This window comes from Nylanderia fulva, unplaced genomic scaffold (assembly GCF_048542155.1).
Source record: "Nylanderia fulva isolate GAGA-0341 unplaced genomic scaffold, ASM4854215v1 Scaffold1, whole genome shotgun sequence".
NCBI lineage: Eukaryota > Metazoa > Arthropoda > Insecta > Hymenoptera > Formicidae > Nylanderia > Nylanderia fulva.
The window spans coordinates 3,540,639-3,556,067 of record NW_028189192.1 but is presented as its reverse complement, the minus strand read 5'-3'; the positions used below and the strand labels follow the sequence as shown (position 1 = coordinate 3,556,067).

General features: G+C 26.1%; 3 protein-coding genes across 5 annotated transcripts; all 3 read right to left on the bottom strand.

The window, feature by feature from the left end:
• Positions 1–1,552: 1,552 nt before the first annotated feature.
• Positions 1,553–6,811, bottom strand: LOC114928306 (phospholipase A2-like). The gene is made up of 5 exons (XM_029299406.2): positions 5,772–6,811; positions 4,800–5,084; positions 2,694–2,853; positions 2,139–2,279; positions 1,553–1,941 (listed from the first exon to the last, which is right to left on the bottom strand). Exons 2-5 carry the CDS (start codon positions 5,065–5,067, stop codon positions 1,872–1,874), a joined length of 639 nt encoding a protein of 212 aa, XP_029155239.1. The 5' UTR covers positions 5,068–5,084; positions 5,772–6,811; the 3' UTR covers positions 1,553–1,871.
• Positions 6,812–6,859: 48 nt separating this feature from the next.
• LOC114928305 (phospholipase A2-like) lies at positions 6,860–10,086 on the bottom strand. 2 transcript variants are annotated; one of them, XM_029299404.2, is made up of 5 exons: positions 9,911–10,086; positions 9,393–9,530; positions 8,149–8,308; positions 7,690–7,830; positions 6,860–7,487 (listed from the first exon to the last, which is right to left on the bottom strand). In XM_029299404.2, exons 1-5 carry the CDS (start codon positions 10,050–10,052, stop codon positions 7,259–7,261), a joined length of 810 nt encoding a protein of 269 aa, XP_029155237.1. In that variant the 5' UTR covers positions 10,053–10,086; the 3' UTR covers positions 6,860–7,258. The 2 variants fall into 2 exon arrangements, with proteins under 2 accessions (XP_029155237.1, XP_085335942.1); XM_085479816.1 differs by lacking the exon at positions 9,393–9,530.
• Positions 10,087–10,988: 902 nt separating this feature from the next.
• DEF8 (differentially expressed in FDCP 8 homolog) lies at positions 10,989–15,267 on the bottom strand. Of its 2 annotated transcripts, XM_029299459.2 has the most exons (8): positions 15,049–15,267; positions 14,332–14,546; positions 13,827–14,118; positions 13,465–13,635; positions 13,232–13,285; positions 12,706–12,947; positions 12,113–12,348; positions 10,989–11,795 (listed from the first exon to the last, which is right to left on the bottom strand). In XM_029299459.2, the coding sequence occupies exons 2-8, from the start codon at positions 14,539–14,541 to the stop codon at positions 11,573–11,575; spliced, it is 1,428 nt and encodes a 475-aa protein (XP_029155292.2). In that variant the 5' UTR covers positions 14,542–14,546; positions 15,049–15,267; the 3' UTR covers positions 10,989–11,572. The 2 variants fall into 2 exon arrangements, with proteins under 2 accessions (XP_029155292.2, XP_029155293.2); XM_029299460.2 differs by lacking the exon at positions 13,232–13,285.
• Positions 15,268–15,429: the final 162 nt, after the last annotated feature.

The following is a 15,429-nucleotide window of genomic DNA, read 5'->3' as shown; positions in this document are numbered from 1 at the left end:
TCCGACGAAAAATGTATCCCGATAAACGTACCCTTGTTGAGAGATATATATATTTATCAAAAACATATAAATTTACAAAAAATATAAATTGACAAGATGTTTTGGTGATGTTTCGAAGCTATAAACTAATTATAATATTCGAATTTTTAGAATTGGTTTTCGGATTAGAACTGCTTAAACGTTTTGTTTGATTCCAGCGTTTCGTGAATTTCAGCTCATTTCATCAGGGAGGAACAACTGATATACAGTATATATCAAAGTATCAAGTTGTTTTATTTTGATGAAAATTAGTCTTGAATAAACTCTTCGAGACTCAAGTCTTGAAAAGTCTTAAAGTTTTTTTGATATTTATTAATCTATTATATTTACAAAAATTTGTATGTTGTAACAGTATACATATAGCATTCGCTTACTCTTAATTACTGCTATATGTAATGAATTGGTTCCAGCAACTTTTGACACTTTACTTAAATACATCTTTTTATCAGCAAAAGCAGATGACATATGTAGAATTCACTGCTGATAATGGAATATTTGTTATTTAACACTATAGTGCAAATGTAAAAAAATTATTCCAAGGAGAATTTACTAATATACATATATCATGTCTCATTATGTAAGCGCAAGTATATAAACAAGTAACAAAAATGTGAACGTAGATAATTGTGGATATTACTCGAAATACGAATATTAATAATTGATGAATTTAACGTGTACTCTGCTCGTATCTTTCTTTTTCTTTGTTTATTCTTTAGATAATTATGCGATAAAATAGTATGCATTATATACATTTATACAATGCGTCTGATTTATTATCAGCATTCTGCTCTGCGCAGAAACTAGAAATGTAATTAACCATTATTCGCAGTGTTTAATGAACGATTTTATTTATGATTTGTGTACATAAAATACATTTTTCACACTTTGCACATTGCACATTTAAAGAATGAAAAAATAAACAATCTGTCCATTTTATGAACTTTATTTTTTCAGTATGGTTTAAAAAGCGATTCCATATTTAATTAAAGGAGGCATCCCTAATAGCAAAACATATCCGAAAGATATATTCAGAGGATATCGAGAGAACATTCGAACATCCTCAGGATGTTCTCTAAACATATGTCTTCGGGATATGTGTGCTGTTAGGAATATCATCAAAAAATGCAATCGAAATTTGTTAACCAATAGTTCATCCTAAACTATTATCCAAAGATTTTTACGTTTAACATAATTTTTTATGTATAAGCTATTGATTATTAAATAAAATTATTACCATAAACATGTAATAAAAATATACTATATATAATAGAATAAATTATATTTAGCAATTGTAAGCGAAGTATGTCATGCAATTATTACTAATAAATAATATAATCTTTTTAAATTAAATATATAATTAGTGTTAAAATAAAAGATTTAATTAAAATAGTAGAATAAAGAATTTATATAGCGCTAATAAAATTCTATTTTATTTACAATACATATGTATCTACATTAAGCACTTATGTGTATTATGATAAATATACACTATTGCGTACAAAACATAGTTTTAGAATAAAGCATATGTACAGTATAATATATATAACTTCTCAAAAAAAATTAGTCAAATCTCTCTTATCAATTTTAATCGTTATTTAAAATGGTCCAAATTGATAAAATTGATATTTATTTAAAAAATTATAAATTTTTTAAAATATAATAATGTACTTGAAAAGTCTCTTAAGAGGGAAGCTGTTAAAAAAAACCATATTATACATCAAAAGTAACGAACTGCAAAATTGCGAGGATTACGTACATTTTCAAAAATCTTACCTACAATTAAAATTAATAGAAGATCTTCCTTTTGCCAAAATCGAATCCGCTGTTATTAATTAAAATTTATTATTTTTTCTCCATCGATACTTATCGCAATGACCCTCGCAATCCGTTTTATCGTTAAGGCTGAAAAATTTATATTTTTATATAAAAATTAGTCAGTATTTTTATATCATATTTTAAGATATCTGATGCAGACATAAAATATTGAGAGTATCTTGTAATATATTATATACATAGTTTATATTATTATTATTTCTATTATTATTGTATAGAGATTATTTCTAATATTATTATTATATTATCTGTCTAATTTGTCTTACTTGCAATCGTTTGTTGGGCATATACATTCAAAGCACTGCGGTCCCAATGTATTGAAATACATTTTTCCGACAGTTTTAGAAGGTATGCTGGAGGTCGTTTTCAAACAGTGAAAGAATTCATCGTCGCAAGCGCAAGATGACCTGTAACAATAAAATTGTAAAATCTTAATATAAACAATAAGAAATAAACGAAAATTGATCAATAAAGCTAACAAAAATAGATCTATTATTTCGCAGAAAAGAATGTAAAATTTGATAACAAGATTTACATATTAGAAGATATCATACATCAATATACATACATATCATAAGATTTACATATTAGAAGATATCATACATCAATATACATATATATCATAAGATTTACATATTAGAAGATATCATACATCAATATACATATATATCATAAGATTTACATATTAGAAGATATCATACATCAATATACATATATATCATAAATCAAATCATATAAAACTTCTTTCAGAATGATAAATATAAATTTTCAATATAAGTGTTAAAAGCGCGATGTTTCAATTATCTTGTTTGTTCAATTACCTTGTGAAAAGACCATTATTTATGAGATTGAGCTTTATTTCACCGGCTATAATATTGTTTCGGCAATTATCATGCGCCCTGCAACAGGCATCCGTATCGTTGTAACGGCCGAGATCATCCTCGCTTTTGGCGTTATCTCCATTGCCGCACCATCGTGTTCCTACAGACATCAGCATTGCAAGATAAAGAAAAACAAATTTTAAATCAACAATAATAAACATAATTGATTTTTCTTCTCTTTCTTCGGATTCAAAATGTGCATATTACTATATATTTTCAACGTGATAAGTGATAAATCTTTGATGAAGCAAGAGAACTATTTAAATTATCGATATATTACGCTGGAAATATATCCAACACATAAAAAAACAAGGTTTATATAGTTTATTATTATCACAAAGTTTCTAAAAGGTATCTATAAATTAATGCGATAGTAAGAAAAAAGATTTAACATTATTTTTTTTTAATATTCTTTTTTTAATTTTTTAATATTTTAATTTTAAACCAATTTTAATCATTTAATTTTGCCTTTAACCGAAATAATTCTTTGTATAAAAAATATATTGCGAAAAAGTTATACAGTTTGGAAAATTATATATATACGTTTGATTGTGTTTACAATAATATTTGATCGCAATAAAGAAATAAGATTTTTTATAGAATAAAATCTTTGAATATGTATATACATCATGCATATCAACTGCGACCGATATTATTCTATTTGTTTTCTTATTATTATCATGTAATTTTCCAACAAGTCTCTGCAATAACTTGCAGTGCAATAACTCATCCTTTTCAATGTTAGCGACGATCAAAACATATCTTTCAAATTTAAACTAAAATAAAAAATTTAACACTTATTTGTGAATTATGAAATACGAGCATTTGTCTCACCCCTCCTCTTTCTTTATCTCTCTTTTTATCTCTGTTTTTCATAATTTATTTTAGCAAGCTAATTATATACGAATAATTAAATACATGAATATATTTTTTCATTTGTTAAATTTTCCTAGAAATCAGAGATTAAGCCAGTAATTGCAATAAATAAAGTTAATAATTCTGTCTTTCGAAATTATTCGAATAAAATTCTTAAGTCGTCAATAAAGCATATGTTGTAGTTTTTTATCGCAATGATGATGATGTTTATTGTACTTACAATATGTTGCGCAAGATAATACATGCACCTGTGAAAATAGCAATACGACTTTGAATTGAACAAATTCAAGGTAATCTCATGCGTGATCGAATCGATTCGATCGATTAACGTCAATCCATAATCTTCAGGTAAATTTAGTTAATTATATGAATTATAAAATAATTATAAAATATATATTTTATCGAATACAATTAATCTAAATTTAATCAATGTAAATAATGAAAGCAGATCTTCGTAATGCGTAATTTACAATTAAATATTTTGTTTTATTTTTATATTTCAATATCGTTATTTTAATTGTAAAATTATTAATTATAGTAAAAAAAAGCATACGAGGAATTTATTTTTAAAAGAATTTTAATATTAATTTTTTGTAAATATTGAAAACATTACATATTTTTGTTCCTGATTGTCTCATTTACTTTAACTATCTGCTTCAATAGTGTTTTTCTTTCTCTCAATGCGATATTTAACAAAAACGCTCATATTTACATATTTCAAATTAAATTTTATAAGATCGTCAAAGTAAAGGTTTTGTAATATTTTGTAATTAAATCTTGTAAAATAATTTTTGTGTTATTTATTATAGCTGTAGCAATTTGCTCTGTCGAATTTATATTGCATTCTACATATATTGCATAATTATATATCTATCTTTTCTGCTTAAATATGTATCACATTTTTACTTGTTTTACTAATTTTAATAATTAGTGAATTAGATTTTTTAGAAACGTAAACTTATAAAATATATGTAATAAAAATGTATTTAAATATTATAGATGTATTAGTTTTAATAAATTAATAAATATTTTAATAAGTTTTTTATTTTTAACATTATAAATAAATGTGTTCCACATGACAAAAAAATAAATTTTTTCCCCTAAAATGTTTGGTTTTAGCATTTGTGTTTTTTTTGTAAATCTTTTATATTAATGAAATGATTGAATTACCTGGGAAAATACCAAGATAATTTTCAACTTCTTCGAGGACGTCGCTGAAGGTTGCTCTTTCCAATGAATAGTTTTTCTTTTTCTTGAAAGGATTGAGAGAGTTTATTCCTTCCAGTAACGTTTCGGTGTATGTTAGACGAGTTTTCTCGGAACCAGGTGCACTCGGTGTGTTGCAATCTACGTCATTTCCATAAATGTTGTAATTTTGACAATCACTAAATCGAACAGCAATGCCAAGGAAGAGTATGAGCAGGCAGAGACGTGACATCGTGCTGTCTATTATACCTAAGATAAATAGCGAGAAGATATTGAGCTATATCCTCTAATGAACACAATGCACACGTTGCTACATTGCATATGAATAATAAAGAGGAAAGATAAATTTAAAAACAAAGTAAAAAATTATCAGCATTTCCTGTTATCATTAATATATCACATGTCTATAATCATAATATTATCAATAATCATAAATCAGAATTTTAATCACAAATAGAAGTATACGATATATAAAAAAATTTGAGGCCAAGTTCGTTTTTACAATATAACATATGTATACTTACTTTAATGTATCTTACTTTAATTTTTAATGAGATATGTATATATATATTAAAAACATATATAAATTTACAAGAAATATATAATTAAAGAAATATAAATTGACAAAATGTTTTGACAATGTTTCGAAGCTAAATAATTATAATATTCGAATTGATTTTCGGATTTGAACCGCGTAGACTTTAGTTTGATTCCAACATTTCGTGAACATTTCAGCTCATTTTATCAGGGAGAAACAACTGATGTAATACAGTATCAAAGTATAAGGTTATTCTTCCTTGATGAAGATATTAGTTTTGAAAAAACTCTTCGAGATTCAAGTTTTGAAAAGTCTTAAAAAGTTTTTCCGATATTTATTAATCTACTATATTTCCAAAATTTATACATTGTGGCAGTGTACATGTAGCATTCTCTTACCTTCTTAATTACCGCTATGTATAATGAACTGGTTCCAGCAACTTTTGACACTTAAATATACGCATCTTCTTATCAGTCAAAGCGCAAATGACGTATATAGAATTCACTGATGATAATTGAATATTTGTCATTTAACACTTGTGCAAATGTCAAAAATAATTCCAAATGAAGAGAATTTTACTAAAATATATTTACATATATACATATTATGTCGCATTATGTAAGCATAAGTGTACAAGTAGCAAAAATTTAAACGTAGATAATTGTCAATACGTATTAATATAATCAATGACTTTAGCGTGGACTTCGCTCGTTCTTTCTTTTCCTTTGTTTATCCTTTAGTTCATTATGCGATAAAATATAGTATGCATTACACATTCGTACAATGTGCCAGGTGGTTCATTATCAGGCATTCTGCTCTACAAAAAATTGAAATGTAATATCATAATTAACCATTCATTATTCGCAGTGTTTAATGAATGATATTTTATATATTGTATTATTTATGTACACATAAAATATATTTTTCACACTTGCACATTTAAAGAATGAAAGAATAAACATATATGTATCCATTTTATCTAGCAAAATTGATGTAGTTCTCTTGTATATATTAAATAATTTGTCCAAAATCAGGAAAATATGTTTCATTGTAACAAATACCGGCAAAAACCAATATATCGATTGCATCATAAGTTTCAAATATAATAAAATGTTATAATCTATCTTTATTTTCTATTTTAATTTTTAGCTTATTTTCATTATTTTTGTAGGTATATATATTTTGTTCTTGATTTTTTCAGTATGGTTTTAAAAACGATTTCGCGTATAATTAAAAGAGGCATATCGCCGAAAAATGCAATCAAAATTTGTTAATCGATATAGTTCATCTAAAACTATTATCCAAAGATTTTTATGTTTAACATAATTTTTTTTCATACAAGCTCTTGATTATCGAATAATGTGTTATTATGCAATTATTATACTTAGTAAACTATATATATAGTCATCCTAAATTACATATATAATTAGCGTCGTTAATAAAAGATTTAATTATAGAATAGTTATAAATATAAAGAATGCAATAATTCATCATGCTGATATTTTATTCATATTACATGTGCATTTTTAAACAAATATATTGCGATAAATATATATTAATACGATGCGTACAACATAATTGAGTAAATAAGCATATTTATTATAGTATAATATATATATAGCTTCTTAAACAAATTAGATTAGTCAATTCTCTCTTGTTAATTTTAAAAAAATTGTCATTTCGTCAAATCGTCATTTAAAACTGATTCAAATTGATTTTAAAACCGGTATTCATTTAAAGAATTATAAATTTTCAAAAATATAATATACAAGTCTTTTCAGAATAGAAATTTATAATTGCTATGTTAAGAAAAACATATCAAAATAAATAACAAACTATATGTAAAAGTGCGAAGATTACACAATTTTAAAAATCTTACGTGCGATTAAAACATAATATGATTACTCGGATTACTCATCGATATAGGGAACGAGTTCTGCAATTGTTTTATCTTTTCTTCTATTTCGTTCTTCAATTGTTTCCTCTTTTCTTCTATTTCGTTCTTCAATTGTTTCCTCTTTTCTTTCATTATTTTGAATATTGGAAACTTGGAATTATCAAACCATTGATACTTTGTGCAATTACCTTCGCAACTCGTGGGATCAGTCTTGGGACTGAAAAAATTGTATTTTCATGTAAAACTTAGTTTGAATTTATATTAGAATTTAAGATATCTGATATAAAAAAGTTGAAATCTTCATAATGTTATTCTACAAAATTCTATATTATATTTCTACTATTATTTCTATTATTATTATTATTATTATTATTATTATTATTATTATTATTATTATTTATCTGCCTAATTCGTCTTACTCGCAATTGTTTTCCGGGCATATACACTCGTAGCATTGCGGTCCCAATATATTGAAATATGTGTTTCCGATAATTTCACTAGATATGCTGCCAACCTTCGCGAGACAGTCGTAGAATGCATGATCACAAATGCAAGCTGATCTGTTGTGAAAAAAATTACAAAATCTTCACGATCAAAAAAATTAATGAAAATTTATTAATAAAGCTAACGTGAACAAAACGCATTATTTCACGGGAAAAAATATAAAATATATAATTTGATAATAAGACTTATTACATTTTATAGAAGATTATATATATATATATATATATATATATATATATATATATACATATATACACATTAGACATAAATAAAACTATATATAATATTTCTTTCAAATTATAAATAAATATAAATGAATGTTCAAGAGAGATAAATATATTGAAGGTGATGGTTCAGTTATCTCATTCATTCACCTCGTAAAATGACCATTATTTATGAGATTCTCCAGTGTACAACCGGCTAAGATATCACTCTTGCAATTATCATGCGCCCTGCAACAGGCGTCCGTCTCATTTGAACGGCCGAGGTCAGATTCGTTTTTGGCAATATTTCCAGCGCCGCACCATTTTGTTCCTACAAGTATCAGTATTGCAAGATAAAGAAACACAAAATTTAAATCAATAATAGTAACATAATTAATCCTTCTTCTCCTTCTTCGGATTCATGTGTGCAGAATTATATTTGTATTGTATTTGTATTTTACATATTATATATTATATTTGTATTTTACATATTATATATTTCTTTTCTTTTTAAATATATGTATCTTATTTTTACTTACAATTAAATATGCAACTAATTTTCACTTACAATAGAATAAAAGCTCTAATGTATTTAATAAAGGATTAAAGAATCATCGATTCTTATTATTAGCTCATTTCCTTTAATCATTTTTACTTTATCATCATTTATAATCATTTTATTTATTGTTTTACTAATCTTCATAATTATAGAATTGTATCTTTTTGAAATGTATAAACTTAAAAACCGTGTAATAAAAATGTGTATTATAGATGCGTATATTCACTTTAATAACTATATATCATTATAATCATTATAATAACTGCAACAAATAGTTGAAATTATTTTCCGTTTTATTTCTAATATTCTAATAAAAATAAAATTTGAAAATTGAAGACCACATTTTAAATAAAATTGTGAAATCATTATATATATTTTCCGATAACGTATTCTTTCATTAAAAAAAGACTCACAATCGATATAATATCATAACAATTTTCATTGCGGCAATGAGTATATATATATATATATATATATATATATATATATATATATATATCATTTTATTTATTGTTTTACTAATCTTCATAATTATAGAATTGTATCTTTTATATATATATATATATATATGTATATATTATAAGAATATTTTTAATACATAAAATAAATTCAAAGATTAATTTATTTGTAGAAAAAGATCTTGGCAAAATATTGAAAACAAATTCAATAATCCTAAATATTTAACAAAATATTTTATATATATTTATATATTTACAATTTTTAATATTTTTTTATTTTGAACATTTATAATATATATGCTATACATGTAAAAAATGTTTTTGCCCCTAAAATTTTTGCTTTTAACATTTGCAATCTTTTCTGTAATTTTTTTTGTATTATGAAATAATTGAATTACCTGGAAAAATCGCTAATCCTGTATATGCTTTTTGGATGCTTGCTTTTATTCTGTCATGGTGGACATTGCTGCTAATGCTAGTGGTAGTTTCTTCCAAGTTTTTGTTATTGTTATTCGTACAATTAGACTTGTGAGACCCTTTACCCGATCAAAAATTTTTTATATATAACAATATAAAATTATATAGAAATATATAAAATTATACATATAATCACAAAATTATATTTAAAAGATGTCCATACATATAATTATAAATAAAAGTGCTTTTTATATATAATTACATAAATACATATAAATATATATATAATTTGACATGATTATATATATATATATATATATATATATATATATATATATATATATATAAACCCTTATAATTTATATATACATTTATATATATAATTATATATGTATAAAAATGGACATATTTCACATATAATTTTACGATTATATGCGTATAACTATATAATTATTCAATTATCAATCATTATAACTATATAATTATTTAAATTTTTTACCGGGTAAGAATAAATCGCCAACTGTCATACTAGTTTTATCGGAACCAGGTGCGCTCGGTGTACTGCAGTCTACGTCATTTCCACAATCACCAAATCGAACAATGCCAAGGAAGAGTATGAGTAGACAGAGACGTGACATCATGTTGTCTATTCACCTATAATAGAAGATAGAATGTTGAGAATATTCTGCTCTTAATAAATATATGATATGCTACATATTGCATATGAATAATAAATAAATAAATAAATAAATAAATAAATAAATAAATAAATAAATAGATATAGACAAATTTAAAAACAAAATGTAAAAAACTTTATTATTTATAACCATAAAATTATCAATAATCATAAATCGGAATTTTAATCGCAGCTGGAAGATATGATATATGTAAAAGTATATATATTTATAGGACCAAGATTTTTTACAAATATGTATATAACATATTTCTTTAATTTTTTATTAGAGACATATTTATTGAAAACAGAAATTAATAAGAAACATATAAATAAAAAAATATATATTAATAAAATGTGAAGATGTTTTAACGTTTTCGAATCTAAGCAATTATAATTATATTCAACGTAGCGTTTGAGCTTATTGCGCGAGGGAAGAAAAACAAAATATTTTTTCATACACAAAATATAAATGTTTTTTTATAATTGAGATATTATTATAATTATTAATAAATTAATATAATTATTAAAAATAAATTTAATAAAGAAACTATATTATTGCGAGAAAATATAAAATATAATAAAAAATAAATATGAAACAAACAATATTAATAAAATAATATGAAATTTATCTAAATACACTGAATTCTTTAATAGATTGGTCTTAAAAACTTTTTCGAGACTCTTGCAGTCTTGAAAAATATCTTCTCGATATTTATTAATTCTATTTAATTTAATCTATTTACGAAAATTTGTAGTATTGCATTCGCTTACCTTATTGTTACTGTGTGATAATAAGATCCAGTAACTTTTCTTCATTTATATACATCTTCTACTAATGAAAATGGAGACATATAGAATTCGCTGACAATCGAATATTTGTCATTTAACACTTGCACAAATGTCAAGAATGAGAAGAATTTTATTAACATACATATACGTCATGCCACATTATGTGACCATACAATTAGCAAAAGTGTAAACGAGTACGTAATTGCTAATAGCTATTAATCGATGAATTAAACGTGGACTTAGCACATACTTTATCTTTTCTTTGTTTATCCTTTAGATCGTTGATGCGATAAAATGGTATGCATTACACATTTGTACAATGCATCAGGTAATTTATTATCAACATTCTGCTCTGCAGAAGATAGAAATGTAACATCACAATTAACCGCAGAATTTGATGAACAATTATTTATATACATAATATACATTTTATGTATTTAGCTATTGACAGATGAAATAAAAATAAATAGACATTTACTTAATAATCATAATTAGATTGTGCATTATAAATTCATTAGCGCAAATAGATTTTATACAACCCTTAATATATGCAGTGATAGACAAGTATAAAAATGATAGTCTAAAATTCTTTTAAACTGCTTTAAAAAAATAACAGGTACAACAAAGTATAAATCATTACACGATTATATACAAATAATATTTCACGATGCCAGCAGTATTTCATGACGCTCTTATTCAAGAGTCCTTCGTAGTTTCGTCTGTATCACAGTCTTCAGCAGTATCATCTTCTCCCTGTAAAACGCGACGTTTTTGCAAACGCGCACATCGTGGACAGCAGTGGTTGCGTTTGGCCCAGCAAACACGATGATGCACCGCTGAACATTGCGGACAGATAATCGAGCTCGCGTCCCACGGATAAATGATCTCATCATTGCCGCATATCTCACATAAATGTCCCCTGAGAAACATCATAGCAGCTTTTAAAAGAAATAGCTCTTACATCAATTTTAATTAAATTAAATTATACATAGTTTATATTTTTTCTGACACAAACAATAATTAAAATTACAATTTTACCAAAAAACATCAAATTTTTAAAAAATATCTACAATAAGAGAAAGAAAAAAATTCCACAAGATCTCACACATTCCATATATATTAATTTCAAAGACAATAGGAGAAGGTAAAGACTTTAACATATAAATTCGACATAAAAACACAACCGAGTTGTAGTCGATATGAAAAGAATGCATCCTTTTTTTCTTAAATGCTCACCTTGCTTTACAGAGTTCGCATTGCTGCGTAATATGCGCATGCATCGTATCATATGCGGCCCGAAGCTCGTCCAGGAGAATGCCACTCTGAAGATCGATAAGATCCTTGATGGAATAGTTACCTGAATTCTCGATCATGTGCGTGCGCAATCCGATTTTCCACGGTAATCCTTGAGTACAAGCTTCTAAGCATAGAACCAAGTATTTCTTCATCATCTGCATTTCCTCTCGCATTCGCTACAATTTAACCACAAAATTATAATTAAATTTTAATTTAAATCTTCGAAATGCGAACGTTCTGAAATTAAAGTTATCATATTTGTTGCAGAGAAATAAAATTAATATATTTAATATTATATCAGAGAGAATTATAAGTCTAAGAATAATATATCTCAATCATGAAATATGCAAGTATCACTCAAATTCTTCAAAGTTTTATTTTAATGAAAAGATATTTTATTTAGAATTGATAAAATCAATTTATGTGTGTATATATGTGTGCGTGTGTATATACATATATATTAATATAGATTTTATTAATCTAAATATATACCTATTTTAGATATCTACACATAATGATATAACTGGGCTCACCTTCACCAGCGACAGATCCGGGACCAGAGTGAAAAGTTTCGGGTTTAATTCTTCCAAAGGCAATACAGAACGATCTTCTAAGAGCATAAGAAGCTGCGCCGCGGCGCGGGACACCAGACGTGGTTCCATATCCCAGTTTCTGATTACTCTCGCAGGAATAACCATGGCTGTGTTCCAATGACATCTTTGACAGTAATATAGACCGCTGTAGTCACAAAGTCGCGGCTCTACCCATGCCGACTCTATAATCGTTATTCCTTTATTAATAGATTAATCATAAATATTGTACAGTTGAACAGAAATATGTATTTTCGAATAATGTAAATATGTATCGTTGATTTTAGAGAAAAATTGTTGTTACTGTACATACATAAATTTTCCAGAAATTTTCCTAATACAGTCGTATGTGATAAGAGATTAAAGCAAAACATGAAAACGAAGTTATAAAGAACTTGCATCAAAGTGATAATGCGTATGCACATATGTGACAACACATTGTTAATATAGATATTTATATCTCAAATACCTGTATGCTTAAAGGAACTGCCGAAGCAAGATAGCGATAATCCTTTCGAGAAAGCTTGCAAGAAGACAACAATGTACTTACAATGTACTATTATTATCTCATGCGGGATACCCCCGTGCGCAATTATCAATAAACGAAATAATAAGCGGACGTATAAAACAAATCATCTGTCCATTTTATCTAGCGAAATGTTCATCCGGTTTTCTTGTAATCTAAGGCCGTTGAATACTTACTGAATGTTATTCTCACTTTGCATTCTGCGCAACGATAACTCTGTTTCGAAAGGCCTTGTTCAGGACAAATATCTTTTGTATGGGTATAACCACCAGCCTCGCTGGCAACCACGTGCACGCAAACACGGCATACATTGTTGAGACATTTCCAGTGGCAACTAAATTTGCAATCTAAAATTTAAAAAATATTGTATCTTTATAATCATGTCATATAACAAAATTCACAGCTTTGTATGAATTCTCTGACTTAATATCTATTGAGTAAATATCTATATTAAATAAATACATACATACAATATATATATATATATATATATTAGTATACATTAATCAACATGATGAAAACAGGCTAAATTGTTTACCGCTGCACATATACCACGATTGCAACATCGCCCAGATTGCTCCACTGCAATGATCGCAATAAACCGGACCAGACGTGATGATGTGATATTTCTGCGGCATAAAATGATGCCCAAGGATCACGCAAGTTTCGAAGAGATTCTCATCCGAGGTCTCACGCAATTCCTGCGCGCGTAAACGTAATTCGATCAATCGTCGAACAAGCCATTTACGCTCGTCTGAACACTCGGCACTCTCTAGCACCATCGACTTGCATTTGCGTACCATTTCTTGAAGATCCTCCTCAGAGGAATCCTAAATAAGAAGAAAATTCATATTAAATTTTTTTATTTTTTGTTTATAACAAAATAATGCTAATCAAATAAGTTTAATTAGTCTTTAGTCAAAAAACATATATATTAATAATAATAACAGATATTTATACATATATATGTAATAAATTGCATTTTGTATACATTAACTTTATCAATTATAGATTGAATATTATTTAAATATTATTTTATATACTTTGGATAATGACAGCATAGTTTCTACTGATTTTAAGCTGAACGGAATAGTTCCCTTGCTGTCAGAACTATCATCTGCTTCTCCTGTCATGTAATCAGAAGAGGATGATGGCGTAGACGTTCCTGTGCCAGAACTATTTGCTCGTATTCTTGACTCATAATGTGAGTCGCTCTCTCCAATGATGGAAGAATTACTTTTTATATCTACCATGTTTTCTGCAAAACATATCAAGAAGGAATAGATAAAGATGTGTCATATTTCATTATTCAAAAATAAGCTCTTTCCATATCACAATGTTTATTGGTGTGATAAGCGTTTTATAATTTTTATTGCTCTTAACCCCTTAAATCAAGTTTAAACATTTTAACTTTTGAAAGAAAGGACATTATATCAAGTTATTATCGCAATTAAGTAAAGCTCATCCTAATAGTCTTTAGTTCAAAACTGAGGACCTTATATATTTAAAAGAAAGATATTATACACTATATAAATATATAGAAATATAATCTGAAGAGATAAATTATAGAAATATAATCTGAAGAAATTAAATATAATTTAAATTTAATATACTTAATAAATTAAATTAAAAAAAAAACAAAATTGGAGATAAAAATAGAATATTTGTATATAATTATACATTAAGGATATCTAATTTCCTTCTCTTTGCAGTTTTAAATTATTTTATCAATATAAACAATCCGAAGAAAAAATACGTACCACTCGTTTAATTGTTCGATAAAACCTGAAATTGCATGAGTCACCGCCTCGATAAGTATAAATATATTTAATACATTTAATTGCGACGTGCGCACAATTCAATAAATTAAAAATTTAATAACAAATTAGTGAACGAGATGCAAAATTTTAAATCTCGTCTCTCGATTAACAATTCAGGTTACGTTCGACAAGTTGTTTTTTCTTGGGATGCCGATACGTTCTGAAATCAGCTGATCTGTACAAAGTGAGTTTTCACAGCGCGAAATTGAAGTTTGACAGATCGTACGACAAATTTGATTTGATTCTCCAAATATTTTTGTCCTGAAATTGTTCAGCACTATTCCTAGAACAAAAACTAGTTAAATTAATCGATATCAATTT

Bases quoted from the DNA above. Each gene is read 5' to 3' on its own strand.
- LOC114928306 (XM_029299406.2), bottom strand. From the start codon at position 5,067: ATGTCACGTCTCTGCCTGCTCATACTCTTCCTTGGCATTGCTGTTCGA. The intron at 2,854-4,799 runs GTAATTCAATCA...TGATGTCTGTAG, and splicing joins TTATCTTGGTATTTTCCCAG to GAACACGATGGTGCGGCAAT. The intron at 1,942-2,138 runs GTAAGACAAATT...TAAATTTTTCAG, and splicing joins TGCCCAACAAACGATTGCAA to CCTTAACGATAAAACGGATT.
- LOC114928305 (XM_029299404.2), bottom strand. From the start codon at position 10,052: ATGATGTCACGTCTCTGTCTACTCATACTCTTCCTTGGCATTGTTCGA. The intron at 9,531-9,910 runs GTAAAAAATTTA...GATCGGGTAAAG, and splicing joins TGGCGATTTATTCTTACCCG to GGTCTCACAAGTCTAATTGT. The intron at 8,309-9,392 runs GTAATTCAATTA...TGATACTTGTAG, and splicing joins AGGATTAGCGATTTTTCCAG to GAACAAAATGGTGCGGCGCT.
- DEF8 (XM_029299459.2), bottom strand. From the start codon at position 14,541: ATGGTAGATATAAAAAGTAATTCTTCCATCATTGGAGAGAGCGACTCA. The intron at 12,948-13,231 runs GTATTTGAGATA...TAACGATTATAG, and splicing joins CAGTTCCTTTAAGCATACAG to AGTCGGCATGGGTAGAGCCG. The intron at 12,349-12,705 runs GTGAGCCCAGTT...GTTAAATTGTAG, and splicing joins CGGATCTGTCGCTGGTGAAG to CGAATGCGAGAGGAAATGCA.